The sequence below is a fragment of the Capsaspora owczarzaki genome, assembly GCF_000151315.2.
Source record: "Capsaspora owczarzaki ATCC 30864 unplaced genomic scaffold supercont2.1, whole genome shotgun sequence".
Classification (NCBI taxonomy): Eukaryota; class Filasterea; order Ministeriida; family Capsasporidae; genus Capsaspora; species Capsaspora owczarzaki.
The window spans coordinates 759,638-775,079 of record NW_011887292.1 but is presented as its reverse complement, the minus strand read 5'-3'; the positions used below and the strand labels follow the sequence as shown (position 1 = coordinate 775,079).

Genomic DNA, 15,442 nt, shown 5'->3' with positions numbered 1-15,442 from the left:
GGGCAAAAGAGAGGAAGACCAAAAACAACTGGGGTCACTTTCGGCGCACCTTCTTGTCTTTGGGCGGGGGCGGCGGTGCCGAAAAGACAACAGGATCGTACTTTTCAAACAGCAAGAGCATGTCGTCCAAGCGGCGCTCGCCGCTGTCGGTGGATTCAAACGCAGTACTCGATCCGCCAGAGCGGGACATTTCGAAAAGCTGTCGCGAGCGCAGGTTGCCCATCATGCGAAGGAGATCGCGAGTAATCATCACGCGACAGCGCTCGAGGTCGACGCGCCACAAAAAGTACGTCCGCGACGGCGCCCGCTCCGACCCACCCCTTGGGACTTCTTGGAGCACGACAAAGTTACTCGTCAGCAGCTCGTTCATCTTTTCCTTCATGACCTTCTGGTGCTCAAGGGCTGTTTCGGTCAGGGGCTTGAGCTCCATGTGCCCTTTCGCGAGGAGGATGCGGAAGAGTTTGGCCGGAACTTCGCCGAGTCGTTCCAGAACAATGTGCTCGAGTTCGTAGACCGTCATGACCGAGATGGCAACAGCAAGATTGATGGAAATTGTTGACTGTCGAAGAGAAGGGGGTGGGGAGGGGGAGGGGGAACGTGAGCTCAATCTGGAACCGTTCAGAAGCAACTCCGCGTGCAAACATACCATGTCTGGTACGCTCAGCAGAAAAGGAGTCGCGCGATCGTCATCACCGTGCCGTAGAATATTGATGATGCGCTTGAGTTTTTCGTGGTTGATTCCTTGGCGCGCGACAGTCTGCGACCAGTTCAAGAGAAAGAAAACAAAAAGTGAACTCAAACCCAGAGTACAAACAAGATTAACAAAACCGACCCACCTGCTGCAAGTCACGATAGTCGATGCTTGGCATTGGGGTGTGATCGTGAAGAGATTGGGCGCTTTCGGCGTGGCCGAGCACGCAAGCCACCACATCGGCAAAATCGCGACCGTATCGATGTTCGGTAAACCGCTCAATGGCACGGTTGCGCAGTCGGACATGGAAGCGGTCTGTGTTTAGTACCCAGAAGATCTCGTTGGCATTTGCGCCATAGCCCTCTGGAAAATGGTGTCAAGCATGAAGGTGAATGATTGGCATGTTCGGGATGAAAAGCCCCAACCCAACACCACCACTCCTTCTCGCTCGCCTTACCGCCAAGCAAGATGCGCTTAGTACTGTGGCCAAAATCTTCGTCGTCGTCGTCATTCTCGTGGGCGCGCTTCCCTCGAGAGGCAGCCCCGCTCGTGCTTGCTGCACCGGTGGTCGCAGCGTCTTGTGCTGGTCGGAGATCGCTCAAAGCCAACGGCACCACAGAGGATGGCAAATCCATACCAATGTCAACGTCCATGCGATCTGTTTGGCGTTTGAGATTGCAACCAGGGTGAGCATGCTTGAAAACGACATCGACAGACAGCACACACTCGGTCCGCGCCTCTTACTTTTGGCTGCCAGCAGATGCTCTTCTTCGAATATTTGACGAATAAACCTTCGATGTGCGAGCTGTTGGAAGGCCTGGTACACGGCTGCGGGCAAGCGTTCCTCGTTTGCGTCGGGGAGCTTGGTCAGTGCATCAAAAGCAGCCCGAGCAATCTGTCGATTCGATGATGTGGGGCAGCGACAGCAATGAGCAAACAGGGGTAAGGGGGTGGGGGTGGGGATATGAATTCATCGTTGAAGCGGGAGCTGAAATATTAAGTCAACTCACCGTGCGGTATGTCGCTCGGCCAAGCTGCATCATGCAGGAAACAACAACACCCTGATCATCATCATCATCAAGCAATCATACGCAGTGTGACTTGCAAAAAATGAGCAACAATGGGGGTGCGACACAAATCCCTTTGTTGGATCAACTCATTTTTCGTACCGCGTCGCGTCCGTAAGACGTCTCAATCTCGTGCAAGTACCGCGGGAAGCGTGCACGACGCAAGATGGCATAGTCGTCGAGCTGGTACATTGTGATGGCGCCTCGCACGTCGCTGGGCTGCGCAGGGCCTTCCTTGATGCCGTGCTTGGCAACCTGGTAGGCCTCCTTTGCGGCAGCCTCGTCGTTGCGCCCGCGCGTGTGCTCCGAGTACGCATCAGTGGGCTCGTTGTCGTCGCCGTCGCCGCCTGCGCGCGCTTTACCCCCGCCTTGACGGCTTGACGATGCGCTCGACGACTGCACGCGGTGGGCGTTGGACGGCGGCTGCTCGCGGCTGTCTGGATCGCGCCGGATGAGCCCGTGCTGCAGCAGAATGGACAGCACTCCGATGACCTACAGAATGGCCAAAATAACGTGTGTGTTGGATGAGTTTTTCGTGTTGAGGGGGTTGGTTGGATGGCGCTGCATTGCAAAGAGCGCCTTACCTCTGACTTTTTGAGCTCGGACTCGGCGAGGATTCGGTGGAATGGCAGACGGCCGTGGCTGCCGTGGCTGGCGAGGACGGTCGCAACACGCTAGCGAGCGCAGCGGGTGTGTGAGGGGAGGGAGGGGGTGAGGGAGTAAGAGGGGTGAGCAGTGATGCAATGGAAACGCAATGGAAACGCAATGAACAGTCAAGGTCAGCGTCGAGGTCAGTGTCGAGATCGTTCTTGGAGATCATTGGATGGTGATATCTGATATTGTTTGAAGAGGACCTTACATGGACGATCGGACCAAAGTCGCTCTTCAGGATGAAGCAACTGAGGCGACCGCGCGCAGTCCACGTCGCCATCGGTGTTGTGGATTGAAAGATGAACACAATAGAAGAATGAACTCACATGCACAACGAAAACAAAGAACAGAACCTGGAATTGGAGACGAATCGTTGGACCTTCTGATAAACACGGAACTGTTTGGATTGCCTCTCAGTCCGAGCATGCTTGACCTGTCTACCGAAGTCGACATTTTCCAAACTCCGGTTTAGGTTTAGCGCTTCCCAACGAGAGTTGTGACCTCGTTGTGTTCTTGCCGGCCCAGCTTTTGTTCGAGCATTTTTTGACTCAATCATTTTATTGTACCATCCTCCGATTCCATTCTACTCTCTTTATTTTTGTCTCCTTGTTCATTTATGACCATGTTCGTTTGTCATTGCAATGTACTCGTGCTGCTCTACTGTCTCTCCTCTTTTGTTCGGTGATGCGTGGGCTCGAGAGTGTTAGCAAGGGCTGGTCTGCCTATTTCATGGCTATATAAAGTGCGGTGGTTGCTGTCGATCATCAACCATCCCTTTTGATCAAACTCTCAAGTACAAGGGAGCTATCGTACGGTTTTGGTTTTTGTCCACGACAGACGTTTGAACAAGCTACATTTTGGTCGTTTCTTTAATTGTTTCGTTTCTGGAATCAGGAACTGTATCAGAGCAAGAACAAAACGCAAGGAGCCTCATAAAACCATCAAATACACCATTGTATGCAGTGAACGGCGCCTGTGACATCAAAATGAATCAATCACTTTGCTATTCTTTCAACAATTCACCAATGTCGCGGACAGCTGTCCCATCCTCGAAGGCTTTGAGAGCTTTGACGAGCTGAGAAAAGCTCGGTCGGAACTCTGGTATCACGTTCCAGCAAGTCATCATCACGTTGTAGAGCTCCGGCATGCAGTTTTCTGGCATGGGCAGACGACCACCAGCCGCCACATGAGCCAGGGCCTCAGCGCCGTTCACCTTGCCGTACGGCACTGCGCCGTAACTGCAGCATTCCCCTGAAACCAAGCATCGTCGCAATTGAGAACAAGGTTTGGCCCCACCTCACTACGATAGAGCCTTCGACGTACAGACTGTCACACCAAACGACCAAACATCGGACATGGACGAGAACTTGGGGCCAGTCATTGTTTCCGGCGCCATCCACTGCATGAGCAAAATCAACTCATCAGCATCGAGAGAACAAGCAAGTAGCAGCCATTTTCCTCCTCTCACCCTTCGACCCACCTTCAAGGGAAGCTCGCGGTTAGTTTGCATTCGATAGTACTTTTCCTCGTCTTCCAGCTCGCGAGAAAGCCCGAAATCAGCAACCTTGACCACCATTCCTTGTCCCACGAGGCAGTTGCGTGCGGCGAGATCACGATGCACAAAGTTAAGCGTGCCAAGATACTCCATGCCGAGAGCAATCTGGCGAATGACATGGATCTGCTCGTTGTGCGTCCACTCGAACGACTGCTTTTTGGACTTTTGTAGCAGCGTGCGCAAATCGCCATACTGCACAAATTCCAACAAAACGAGATGAGGCTCTGACGCTACAAGAGCCGCAAGCAGACGCACCACGTTCGGATGCACAAACGGCGTCATCGAATCCGCTTCGATTTCAAAGTCCTTGCGGGATTGTTCATTTGCGTTGGACTTGAGCGACTTGACTGCAACTTGCACAGTTTGGGACGTCGTGGGTCCGAGCAAGCTTTGAGCTCGCGGGGGCAAAACGTTGAACGGCAGCTGACCCAGCGCCACATCGCCAAAGTTGCCACTGGCAAGATGTTTCACGATGGTCAAACTTTCACGAATACGACGAGAAGCGCTGCCAGTAACGAACGCGCGATCATTTTCGTAGATCAGCTCTGCAGAGGTCGTCGAAGTGGTTAGGTGCAAAGGCTGTGGATGGCTTTGACCAACCGTTATATCCTCATCATTCTGCGATCGAGTCGAACGGGTCACAGGAGAGACCGACATTTCAACAGCCTCGAAAGTAGAGTCATTTGGTCGCGCAACTGCACTTTGCAAGCGCCGGCGTATGAGCTCAAGTATCGCAATCGTTGCGACAGTCACAACAGCAGTGATGGCAGCTTGGGAGCCGCCGCCGAGTTGTGCAATGAATGATGTAACAGATGCAACAGATGCCACTGCGATTGACATGAAAGATGCGGCAGATGTCGACACAGTTGAAGCAGCTGCGGCAAATAAAGCCGAAGGAATGGCAGCACAGGAGCCATCCATCATGATATAACCTTCATAGCACTGAGTGCACACTGAAGATGAATTGCAGGTCAGACAATTGATCCCGCAGCACGCACTTCTTCCTGCGACATAGCAGGTGGCACAGGCTGTATCACACGCTGCAGTACAGTTGTCAGTGACATGACGATCACAATTGGATTGCAGTCATCTCGAACCTTACGGTATGGTCGGGATGCACTGCCGTACATGCTGGGCGGAGCGACAGCGTTCCCACCAAAGGTAAAGTTGTTGGGGCTCAGATATGGTAGCCCACCCGCCGACAAATATAGGTCGTTTGGCAGGCCCGAAAATAGACCGGGTGGCAAAGTAGTAAAGGGATTGGCATTCAACAACCTGCAAGTCCCGCAAAGTAAGAAGCGAACTGAGATGGTGCATTCAGATCGCTTGCGTACAGGTCAATCAGCCCAGTCAAGCCTGAGAATGCCGAGGAGGGAATGCTGGTGATCTGGTTGTCTTGCAGATTCCTACAGATAGAGTGCAATCGAGTGAGCCGTCTGTGTGCGATTCGTGCATTCAGATCGCTTGCGTACAGGTCAATCAGCCCAGTCAAGCCTGAGAATGCCGAGGAGGGAATGCTGGTGATCTGGTTGTCTTGCAGATTCCTACAGATAGAGTGCAATCGAGTGAGCCGTCTGTGTGCGATTCGTCATGTCCTTGCTTGCTTACAAGTATTGCAGTGCAGTCAGGCCTGTGAATGCGTTTGCAGAAATGCTAGTGATCAGGTTGCGATCAAGATCTCTACCAGTGGAGTCATAAACGAGTGAGCCGGTTGTGCGTGGTACATCGTGTTTTTGCTTGCTTACAATTGAGTCAGCGCAGTCAGGCCGGTGAGTGCGCCAGCAGGAATGCTGGTGATCCGGCTGCCACCGAGATGTCTGCAAATAGAGTGGCCAAAAATGAGCCGTCTTTGTGCGATTCGTCATGTCTTTGCTTGCTTACAAGTACTGCAGTGCAGTCAGGTCTGTGAAAGCGTTTTTAGGAATGCTGGTGATCCAGTAACCACTGAGAGCTCTGCAAATAGAGTCGCCAAAAATGAGCCGTCTAGGTGTGGCTCGACCTGTCCTTGCTTGCTTACAAGGTATTCAGCGCAGTCAAACTGATAAATGCATCAGCGGGAATGCTGGTGATCCGGCTGCTTTGGAGATACCTACATGAAGTCGCCAACAAGTGAGCCTGTTGTGCGATTCGTCGTGTCTTTGCTTGCTTACAAGTGTTTCAGCGCATTGAGATCCGTGAATGCAGAGGAGGGAATGTTGGTGATCGGGTTGTAGTTTAGATCCCTTCCAAACAGAGTCGCAAATAAGTGAGCCGTTTGTGTGACTTTTGCTGTCGTTGTGTTGCGTGCTTACAAGGTAGTGAGCGCAGTCAGGCCGGTGAATGCATTTGCAGAAATGCTGGTGATCCGTGTGTGACACAGATGCCTATCGACCGGATGCTAGTGAGGAAAGGCAATGCTTCGATGCAAATTCAGCACCACGGCAGCCAATACAGTTCAGTGGTGTCGGCAGGGATTCCGCTCGGAATAGATGTGAGAGATTGGCTTTGGCAATGGACAACGGTTCCCGAGCATGTGCACACACCGCCAGCTCCACAAGCATTGACTGCTTGTGCCAAGTGGACGTGATTCATCACGCAGAGCAGCAGAGCGAGAATCAGAACATGGCCAAACCCTTTTGTTGCCATCTGTGAGGAAGGTAATTCAGAAATGTTTACAAAGTGAGCTCGCAGTTTTTCAACAACAATTGCAATGCAGAGAGCCAATCGTGTGTGGATGCATGGCTTCGGGCATTGGTGGTACGTGTTGACTGACGCGCTCACCGCCACTAGCTCAGATTCTCAGTGCGTTGCCTGTCCTTTCCCTCCCCCTCCTTCGCGCCCCCGTTCATGACCAATTGCAATACCGGTATTGCGTTGACACACTACGCCTTCAAGCGAGAGCGGGGAAAGAAGACGGGGCAACACCCGTTGTGTCAGACGCTATGCTGTGTGATTGTGCTGTGAACTTTCAATGCCAACCTCGCTGTTCCTCCGCCCCTCCCCTTCGCTCCATTACTTCTGTTACTTGATCTGATCAGCTTGTTGCATCAGACCTCGTCAAAGGATCAGGAGTGAGAGAGACAACGACGAGAGTCGCCCTGAGCACCTTTGGCTTTTTTTTTTTTTTTTTTTTTTTTCGTTTCACTCCCTCGCTCGCTGAGCTGTTCATTGCCCAACTGTCGAAATCCAGCAGAGATCACTTCAAAAGAAGCTAGAAACATCGAATGAGACGAGTGGAGCGCTCGTGGATGCGCGATGGCTTACTGTTTCACTGAAAAAAAAAAAAAAAAAAAAAAAAAAGTTAGACTGATCAGATCGTCCATTTGTCTGCGTTCGAGCTGAATCATGATGTAGATCTACCCCGTCTCTTTTTGTGTTTATCGTTCAGTCCATTACATAGTTGTGTATTAAACCAGTTGGTGCCCTGCCAGCTTGTTCGCAACAGCGCAGCAATCTTTCGCTTTCGCACAACCAAACGCTCAGCTCAAATCAACCAAACAACAACCCCTGCAATTTATTTACACATACTTTATTCAATGATTTTTTGGTCTGAGCAAATTCTGAGCAAACTCTGAGCCTTCCAAACGCGGACCGTTTTTTGACAGCAGTCTTCCTTTCATTCACAGTTGTCCCCCCGGTGTTCACTTCACTCGGCTCGCTGCGATTGCCCTCCCGTTTGTTTCACTTTGCTACTGCTGGGCTTGCATTTCTGGGTATTGGGAGAAAATGGCGCTGCGTGGACTGAAAGTGATTGAGATGGCTGGTCTCGCGCCGGCTCCGTTCGCTGGCCTTGTGCTCGCTGACTTTGGCGCGAACGTCATCCGCGTCGACAAGCTCGCTGACTTTTCAGTCGATCGGTGAGTTTTGAAGGCTTGTTGACGTCGTCCATGGACTCGGATGCACTTGATCGGGTCTTGCATTGAGCTTTCGATTGGACAGGGGGGAGTCAGCAACTCTCTTCATTCAGTCGCTCCGTCGGAATCGACAATGCAGTCCCCTTCCCTTCATCCTTCATGGGATTGTTGTTAGAGTCGCTTTTGTCTGATTGACTGTTGCTGTGTGTTTTGCTGAAAATTTGTAGACTCTCGCGCGGCAAGCAATCCGTTTCCATTGATCTCAAAGTACGGTGTCAACAACCGATTTTCTGAGAAGGACCTTCCCAAGGCGTTGCTGCTGGAATTCCCGTCTCATCTCCTCATTCATGTGCTTGACGTTTGTGCATTTTGGGACAGTCCCCTCGCGGAGCTCAGGCGGTGCGCGACTTGTGCAAGAACGCCGACGTGTTGATCGAGCCCTTCCGCCCTGGCGTGATGGAGCGGCTTGGTCTTGGACCGGACGACTTGCTAAAGACAGTGAGTCGCTGCTGCTGAGCTTTGTTCGTTTTGCTTGGTGCGCACAGAGAGAGGCTTACAAAATCACAAACAAAAACCTCGTTTGCGGACAGAATCCTCGCCTGATCTACGCCCGCTTGACTGGCTATGGTCAGACAGGCAAGCTCGCTCAGCGTGCCGGCCATGACATTAACTATGTGGCTGTTTCCGGCGTCCTGTCGGCACTGGGTATGTTCCGGGCAAAAAAAATGTAGTAGTTTTTGTTGCTTTGTCTTGTCTTCGGTGTCTCACTGGTTGTTGGGCAACTCGCATCAGGCCGACGCCACGAAAACCCAGCCTTCCCGGGCAATCTCGTGGGAGACTTTGCGGGTGGCTCGCTGATGTGTGTGATTGGCATTCTGACCGCGCTGCAGGAACGCGCAAGGTCTGGCAAAGGCCAAGTGATTGATGCAGCCATGGTGGATGGAGCGTCCTATCTTGCTTCGTTCGTTTACGGCGTGCGCGAGACTGGCATGTGGGACGGTCCTCGCGGCACGAATTTGCTGGACGGTGGTGCTCCGTTCTACGAGGTAACGTCATTTGTCCCTTCCTTTTGTTTGAGCTTCCGTCGCCAGTCATTGTGCTGACCCTGCTGTTTGCTTTTGTAATCTTGCTTCCTTCTCTCTCTCTCCCACCCCTCAACTCCCGTTTTCTCTCTTCCCCCCCCCCTTTCATAGACTTACAAAACCAAAGACGGCAAGTACATGGCTGTCGGCTCGATTGAGCCCCAGTTCTACCGCTTGCTGCTGCAAGGCCTCGGTCTTGATGGCGACTCTACTCTGCCAGAGCAGCTCGACAAGGAAGGATGGCCACAACTCAAGGAACGCTTCACGCAGATCTTTGCGTCAAAGTCGCAGGCAGAGTGGTGTGCGATCTTTGACCACACGGATGCCTGCGTGACGCCCGTGAACGAGCTGGACGATCCTCTGACCGACGCAAACAGCCATGGTGCCTCGCGTGGCATTCTCTACCGCTCAGAGGAAGGAGTCATGCCCGTGCCAGCGCCCCGTCTTTCGCGAGAAGGCGCGCTCGACGTGCAAAATCTGACGATGCCTCGCGTCGGCCAACACACTGTCCAAGCGCTCACCGAGGCTGGCATCAGCCCTGCGGACGTTGCCAAGCTTCTCAAAGACGGCATCATCAACGACGCCTCTGGAGCGGCCAAGTTGTAAAAAAAAAAAAAAAGCATCATCGAATGTTCAATTAGAACCTCATCCACTCTCTTTCAGCCAAGGAAAAGAAAAGCGTTTAATTCATTCAATCAGATGCAATTAATATCGAAATCGACATGCAAAAATGTTATCCACACCGGAGGGGGAAAGGGAGTATGCAAAAGTATCAACAAACAGCATTGAGCAGCCAAATCTACCGCTCAAGCGTTGGCATTGTGGCAAAGTTAAACCCTTTACGGCCGAGCGCTGCATTGTACAGACGATAGCATTGGAAAGCTGGAGCAGTAAACACAAACAAAAACAAAACAAAAAAAAAAAAGCGGTCAGTCACGAACACAATCTCAATGCAGGGCATGCCACGTCAAAATGACAATCTCCAAAACGCGTTACCTCCTGGAAGCAGGCAGACACCACCAATAATGAAGAAAATGTACCCGTCGGCGCCGAGCGATCCGGAAACCTCGGCCACAAGGCCAAGAATCAACAGAACAAATCCAGCAAACACGAGAAACAGTGCAGCTGCTACCGTGCGCCAGTGCTTGCGAAGTCTTGGGTTTCTCCAAATGCTGTCGAGCGAGAGAGAGAGAGAGAGAGACAAAAGTTAGAGTTAGAGCCCAAAACGTTGTTGGTTTTTCAAGCAAACTCCAAAAACAATCAATAAAGCATTGAGCCAGATCAATTAATCTATACCTGAGCTGGCTGTAGTCGCGCTGCCTTGGAGCACTGCATTGGGGGTTTCGCATTGGGATTCGCATTGTCAGAGCAGAGACCCGGCTTTTCCGCATTGAACGGGGCAGCACAGCAACCCAATCCAAAAACCCATCATTTCATAGACTCACTTTGGATAGGTTCGAGTGGCATTGACAAGTCCGCTGTCGTCCTACAACGGGAACACACACTCACAGGTAAGTTAATGCGGTCATCATAAAAACGCGCTCTCTCAGACAGACGTAAGAGACTCCGCCGCAGCAACCTCCACTCAAGTCAAGTCAACTCCATTTCAACTGTCATTTGCTATTTCGTGAGCATGTTTGACTCGACAGAGGGTGTTCCCCAAATGCAGCAATGGAGAGGAAGAGGAAGAAGAGGAACACGGAGTACGAACTTCGACATCAGGATTGACAAGCTCGTCGTCCTCAAAGTCATCGAGCGCGGACGTCGACGCGGGTGGCGCAAAGCGGTCCTGTGACAGAACAAGCCAGAGCGAGAAGTGTGAATGTTGGAAGCGAGCAGAGGTGAGTGAGAGGCCGGTTTCAGCAAGGGGGGTGTGAATTGGAAGGCGAACTTCAAAGCACAAACCTCAAAGTAGTCGTCGTAGTCGTTGCGGACCATTCCAAGTGTGTGAAGAATGAATGACTGAAGTGGCTGCTGAGTCAAAAATGAATCATGATACGTTTTTGGAGTGGTAACAAAAACTAAGAATATGCATTGTGTTAACATTGAGCGACGAAAAAAACAATCATCTATTGCCCGTCGTCGTTGCCTTTTCGTGCGTGCGTGCCTTGGTGGTTGTTGGGGTTTTGTCGGTGGGGCTCCTTGCTTCGCGGCTGATGTGGCTGATGTGGTCGGTGGTGCGCATTTCCACTGTGGTGATGTTGTTGCTTCTCGTGCTGCTGCTGCTGCTGCTTGTGGTGGTTGGGTTTACCAGAGCGTTTCTTGGAGTGCTGCTGTAGCTGGAGCTCGGCATTATCCTGATCAGCGACAGCAGCAGCAGCAGCGCCTTCAGCTTGGCTGGCACCATCCTCGCCCTGGCTCGGGCGCCGTTTCTTGGTGTGCTTACTGGCGGCTGCCTCTGTCGTCGATGCCTTGCCAGAGCGCGCGCTAGGCCCACTCGCGGCGGCTGGAGCGCTGCGGATTGGATAGAGAAACGCAATGTCGGTCGCAAACTCGAGCCGAGGAACAAAGCGAAAGTCAATACACGACAAATCCGTCGCACCGGACGACGCGTTCTGCTCGTGCAGGTTTTCGGCTCCGCTGGGTGCGGCCGTCAGACCGGCCGCGTTGCTCTCTGGAGCAATAAACGAGTGGAAGGTGACGTTTTCGGACTTGGCGAGATAGCGAACCAACCCGGCGCCTTCAAATGGCAACTGCAACACCTCGTCAACGAGCTTTTCGAAAAATTTGAGCGCCACAACTGGCTGAAACTCCATGGCCAAGGTCTCCCTCAGCATACTGGGCCCATCGCGCATTTCCACATCCACCACGGTGTGAGAAACAACATCCACAGAGCCAATGCCCAGACGCGCGCCTCTTCGCAGGTATGCGCTCGTCCATAACTTGGCGATCGCGCTTTGGGAAAACTCTTCCTTGCCGACATGCCACAAGAGCTCGGGCTTTGCCTTCAAGTAGATTGGCACCAGCTGTTTTGTTGTTGCGTCACGACGAGGATGGGAGTGAGTTGTGTACAAGCCCAAGCACAACAAAGACAAGAATGAGAAAAAAACTGACTCACCTGCCCTTGAGAGGACTGGACACATGTATCAGTGCGACTGCGAACGAGAACTTTGACTCGGCCAATTTGCCACAGATCGTACGAAACGGGCCCGTCAGTCGAAGCCTCCGATTCATGCGTTTCCGACGTCGAAGCTTGCTTGGCAGGCGTGATGAGCTGACTGCGGAATGCCCATGAATAAAACTTGGTGGATTTAGCACGAGGCGTGAGACGATGAGGAATCAGGGGTTTATCAAAGACGAGGAGCCGCTCGACCAGCCCATCCGGCTTGGTCACGTTGGACAACGTAAAGGGTATGTCCCAGTCGCTGTCAAACCGCCCACGGACGTTTGCTGCCAGCATGGCGAACGTTCCAGCGGAAACGGCGACCTGGAATGATTTGTCTTGCGCAAGAGCGGCCACATTGGCGTCAGCAGACATTTGGGGCAGAGACGACTTTTGCCAGATGGGGACTGGTGCGGCGGCCGCAGCCTCTTGAGGAGCTTTCAATGTGTGATAGGGTTGGTCGAGAGGTATCTGTGGAAGCTTGTGCTGGAACGAGATTTCAACCGGTTTTGGCCCAACCTGCAACAAATGGGCAAGATGCGACGGTAGGCGGTCGGACGGCAGCGCAACCGTTCGCAGCGAGCTTATGCTGTGTCGGAGCATGAACGGCGGTGTTTGCGAGACTAGCGCAGCTCGCTGCAGACTCAGCACACGATCCACAAGTCCAAGCACTTCGGTGGGCACATGCCAGTAGCGGCCCAAAAAGTGGTGGAGCGCCCAGGCTCGAAACTCGCTGCGAAACTCGGCTTGCTCTGCCGTGATGGCTGTCGTCAGCTCCAACAGTTCTTTCACTTCGAGCTGGGTGAGTGGCGCTGGTGGTTGTTGCTGCGGAGCGGCGGAGGAGGCTGCTAATGGTGCGCCCGAGGACGACGCTGCAGTCGCAGCAGCAGCAGCAGCAGGAGGAGGTGGTGGGGGTGGTCGGTAGGATGCTATTTGCACCCTCCGATCACACAGCCGAGCGTAGCGGCCCAAGCGGTCTTGCGTGAGGGCAGAACGGCGCGACGGAGCGAACGCGAGTTTTGACGTGAGCTGCGCGCTTGGCGCCGCCGGTAGCGCTGTCAGCAACGGCACAACCATTGGAATATCGCTTGGGAAGTTGGTGACGGGTCGACTTGGCGGTGCTTGGTGGGAAGCGGACGCCGACGGCAACGACAAGGACGACGACGACGACAAGGTCGTTCGCGCAGACTGGGCTGCCTGCTGGCGCGCGTGCTCGTCGCGCTGCCTGATGAATGTCTTGATCTGCGCGAGTGTCTGTGCGATGGTCTCGTGTCGCGTGCCCGTCGCAGTGAAGCGAAAGAACTCTGCCTGGGTGAGCCCGAGCGCGTGGTGGCCAGGCTTGACTCGCCCCTCCGCCGCGTCCCTGTGCAGAAGCAGACGTTCATAGACAAGGATGAAAGCAGTCCAGTGTTAGTTGAGTTTGAGGTTGCGTTCGGTCACAGTTGTGTGCTTTACCAGTCCATGCTTCGCTGGCTTTGACCATGCTCAGCAGCAACTGTTCCATCGCCGCTGCTACTACTAGCACGACCATGACTCGTATCGTGAATGCTGGGATTGAAGAACTGCATGTCGATGCGATGTGGCGACGGCGGCTCGTCGATCATCATCATCATCATCGTCGTCGTCGCTGTTGATGCAGATTCGAGTCCTTCTGCTTCATTCACTGCTTCGGCTTCATCATCATCACCATCAGCTTGAGCAATGGCTGACATTTGTCGAGCTGTTATTGGAGTGGGGACTGAGCTGGGTTTGGAGTGCATGGTATGTTGACGCTCAGACGCTTTTTCCCCCAAGTTTAGAATTAGTTTTAACCTGTCAATCTGAGATTTGGCAAATTTGGTTCATTCGCATCGCTGTTTGAACAGGTTTTTGAGCTCTTCTTGTAAGACAATTGAAGTATGTGCGTTTTTGTGCAAGTTGAGAAGATTCTGCACCTGTCAATCTGAGCGCGCTGACAAATTTGGCATTGCAGCAGTCTGTGTTTTGCTGGCAGTCTGAACCGTTTTGAGCTTTTCCTCTCTTTTCGCTGCTGCATCCACATTCCCCGTGATGCTGGCCATTGCTGCTTGGCTGCACTCGTTGCTGCCAGAGCGAGGCGGACAAGAGGCAGGAGGAGCCACAGGAGGACTGATGACGGGCGCTTCAAGCGCAATTCGGAGCTCAGCGTCGACCCGCCTCGCGTCCACTCGCCCACATCGACCCGTTCGCATCGTGCTTGGACTCTCTGGCTCTGTTGCTGCCATCAAGGCGCCGCTGCTCGTGCCGCTCATCAAGCAACGCGTCGCCGCTGCGTTCCAGCCGGCAGATTCCGCCACATCCACCTCCGTCGAGGCCGACATCAAGGTCGAGCCGTCACACGAGGACTCCAATAACCTTGAAGTAGTGCCACCAAGCGCCCCAATCCAAGTGGAAGTGCATGTCGTTGCAACGGAGCACGCTGCGCACTTTTTCAATGCCGAGTCGCTCAGAAGCGAAACTGCCAACCAGACTGGTGTATTGACAGATGTACATGAATGGGTAAGGATATCTGAGCAACTTGGATCCGATATCATGTGCATCACACTGAACGAGAGCCTCGTGTCGAAACGCTCTTCTGCTTTTTTGGTGTACTTGCGTGTGGGCTACAAGAAATGGTCAAAAATCGGCGATCCAGTGTTGCACATTGCTGTAAGAGCCTGTCTGATGCAGGTCAAACAAAGCGCATAGGAATATGAGGGTTAACTGACGCCGATGGTGTGCTTTGGACGGCAGTTGCGCGGCTGGGCAGATCTCCTTGTAATTGCTCCGCTAGACGCCAACACTCTTGCCAAGCTGAGCCATGGCATGTGCGATAACCTGCTTGTACGTATCTCGAAGCGTCTGCTTGAAGTTGTGTGGTGAGGAAAAGAAGCAGCCTTCACACATGCTTTGTCTTTACCATCTCGCTGATTTTGACCTGGGTGCAGACTTGTATCGCCCGGGCCTGGGATTACACCACACGCCCACTTATCGTCTGCCCAGCAATGAATACGTTCATGTGGGATCATCCCGCGACTGCACGGCAACTGGATATGCTTCAATCTCTGGGGATGGAGATTGTTCCTCCAATTGCAAAACGGCTTGCGTGTGGCGATCTAGGTACGCGATTGCAGCTTCTGAACAAGAATACCAATGTATCTAATCATTGTATGGCATCCTGACGGACATTGCGGGGTGTTTGGTAGGCTTTGGCGCCATGGCCGAGGTTCAAACCATTGCCGATTTTGTAGCAGAGCGAGTTCGCACTCTCGACCTCCATGCTATCGACGCGGCCAACGAACGTGCAACAGGACGCGCGAGTTCACCACAGCTCCCGTCCTTTGACTAGTTTTTTTGAAAACAAGTCTGTCAAAAAGTCTTTTTAACACAAAAAAACCATTGGTTTGATTTCAATTGTTTCATTGTTGTTTTGTAAAAATACACACATCACTCATTGCGATGG

General features: G+C 52.8%; 6 protein-coding genes across 7 annotated transcripts; 2 read left to right on the top strand and 4 right to left on the bottom strand.

Moving 5' to 3' along the window:
- Window positions 1–34: 34 nt before the first annotated feature.
- On the bottom strand, window positions 35–2,689 carry CAOG_00227 (hypothetical protein; the record flags this gene model as incomplete). The annotated part of the gene is made up of 10 exons (XM_004365041.2): window positions 35–559; window positions 647–757; window positions 837–1,054; window positions 1,149–1,247; window positions 1,329–1,349; window positions 1,436–1,586; window positions 1,702–1,725; window positions 1,861–2,250; window positions 2,343–2,432; window positions 2,618–2,689. The coding sequence occupies 10 exons, from the start codon at window positions 2,687–2,689 to the stop codon at window positions 35–37; spliced, it is 1,701 nt and encodes a 566-aa protein (XP_004365098.2).
- A 556-nt stretch (window positions 2,690–3,245) lies between these two features.
- Window positions 3,246–6,589, bottom strand: CAOG_00226 (the record flags this gene model as incomplete). 2 transcript variants are annotated; one of them, XM_004365040.2, is made up of 13 exons in its annotated part: window positions 3,246–3,660; window positions 3,733–3,808; window positions 3,890–4,156; window positions 4,220–4,509; window positions 5,067–5,239; window positions 5,437–5,508; window positions 5,573–5,644; window positions 5,710–5,781; window positions 5,846–5,917; window positions 5,982–6,053; window positions 6,115–6,186; window positions 6,256–6,327; window positions 6,396–6,589. In XM_004365040.2, 13 exons carry the CDS (start codon window positions 6,587–6,589, stop codon window positions 3,413–3,415), a joined length of 1,752 nt encoding a protein of 583 aa, XP_004365097.2. In that variant the 3' UTR covers window positions 3,246–3,412. The 2 variants fall into 2 exon arrangements, with proteins under 2 accessions (XP_004365097.2, XP_011269940.1); XM_011271638.1 differs by lacking the exons at window positions 5,067–5,239; window positions 5,437–5,508; window positions 5,573–5,644; ... (4 more) ...; window positions 6,256–6,327; window positions 6,396–6,589 and having other exon boundaries at window positions 3,890–5,000.
- A 973-nt stretch (window positions 6,590–7,562) lies between these two features.
- On the top strand, window positions 7,563–9,560 carry CAOG_00225 (alpha-methylacyl-CoA racemase). Its single transcript, XM_004365039.2, has 6 exons — window positions 7,563–7,800; window positions 8,025–8,064; window positions 8,176–8,295; window positions 8,388–8,502; window positions 8,590–8,843; window positions 8,991–9,560. Exons 1-6 carry the CDS (start codon window positions 7,670–7,672, stop codon window positions 9,483–9,485), a joined length of 1,155 nt encoding a protein of 384 aa, XP_004365096.1. The 5' UTR covers window positions 7,563–7,669; the 3' UTR covers window positions 9,486–9,560.
- On the bottom strand, window positions 9,548–10,874 carry CAOG_00224 (hypothetical protein). The gene is made up of 6 exons (XM_004365038.2): window positions 10,785–10,874; window positions 10,591–10,668; window positions 10,325–10,365; window positions 10,176–10,208; window positions 9,876–10,051; window positions 9,548–9,761 (listed from the first exon to the last, which is right to left on the bottom strand). The coding sequence occupies exons 1-6, from the start codon at window positions 10,815–10,817 to the stop codon at window positions 9,679–9,681; spliced, it is 444 nt and encodes a 147-aa protein (XP_004365095.1). The 5' UTR covers window positions 10,818–10,874; the 3' UTR covers window positions 9,548–9,678.
- A 74-nt stretch (window positions 10,875–10,948) lies between these two features.
- Window positions 10,949–13,694, bottom strand: CAOG_00223 (hypothetical protein; the record flags this gene model as incomplete). The annotated part of the gene is made up of 3 exons (XM_004365037.2): window positions 10,949–11,845; window positions 11,938–13,345; window positions 13,438–13,694. The coding sequence occupies 3 exons, from the start codon at window positions 13,692–13,694 to the stop codon at window positions 10,949–10,951; spliced, it is 2,562 nt and encodes an 853-aa protein (XP_004365094.2).
- Window positions 13,695–13,856: 162 nt separating this feature from the next.
- Window positions 13,857–15,439, top strand: CAOG_00222 (phosphopantothenoylcysteine decarboxylase). Its single transcript, XM_004365036.2, has 6 exons — window positions 13,857–13,878; window positions 13,955–14,499; window positions 14,611–14,649; window positions 14,734–14,823; window positions 14,928–15,099; window positions 15,186–15,439. Exons 2-6 carry the CDS (start codon window positions 14,032–14,034, stop codon window positions 15,326–15,328), a joined length of 912 nt encoding a protein of 303 aa, XP_004365093.1. The 5' UTR covers window positions 13,857–13,878; window positions 13,955–14,031; the 3' UTR covers window positions 15,329–15,439.
- Window positions 15,440–15,442: the final 3 nt, after the last annotated feature.

Excerpts from the sequence above, each read along its gene's own strand:
- CAOG_00222 (XM_004365036.2), top strand. The coding sequence starts at position 14,032 with ATGCTGGCCATTGCTGCTTGGCTGCACTCGTTGCTGCCAGAGCGAGGC. Across the intron at positions 14,650-14,733 it reads ATCCAGTGTTGCACATTGCT|TTGCGCGGCTGGGCAGATCT; the intron begins GTAAGAGCCTGT and ends TTTGGACGGCAG. Across the intron at positions 14,824-14,927 it reads GCATGTGCGATAACCTGCTT|ACTTGTATCGCCCGGGCCTG; the intron begins GTACGTATCTCG and ends ACCTGGGTGCAG.
- CAOG_00224 (XM_004365038.2), bottom strand. The coding sequence starts at position 10,817 with ATGGTCCGCAACGACTACGACGACTACTTTGAG. Across the intron at positions 10,366-10,590 it reads TTGTCAATCCTGATGTCGAA|GACGACAGCGGACTTGTCAA; the intron begins GTTCGTACTCCG and ends TTCCCGTTGTAG. Across the intron at positions 10,052-10,175 it reads CGCGACTACAGCCAGCTCAG|CATTTGGAGAAACCCAAGAC; the intron begins GTATAGATTAAT and ends CTCGCTCGACAG.
- CAOG_00225 (XM_004365039.2), top strand. The coding sequence starts at position 7,670 with ATGGCGCTGCGTGGACTGAAAGTGATTGAGATGGCTGGTCTCGCGCCG. Across the intron at positions 8,296-8,387 it reads CGGACGACTTGCTAAAGACA|AATCCTCGCCTGATCTACGC; the intron begins GTGAGTCGCTGC and ends GTTTGCGGACAG. Across the intron at positions 8,503-8,589 it reads CGGCGTCCTGTCGGCACTGG|GCCGACGCCACGAAAACCCA; the intron begins GTATGTTCCGGG and ends AACTCGCATCAG.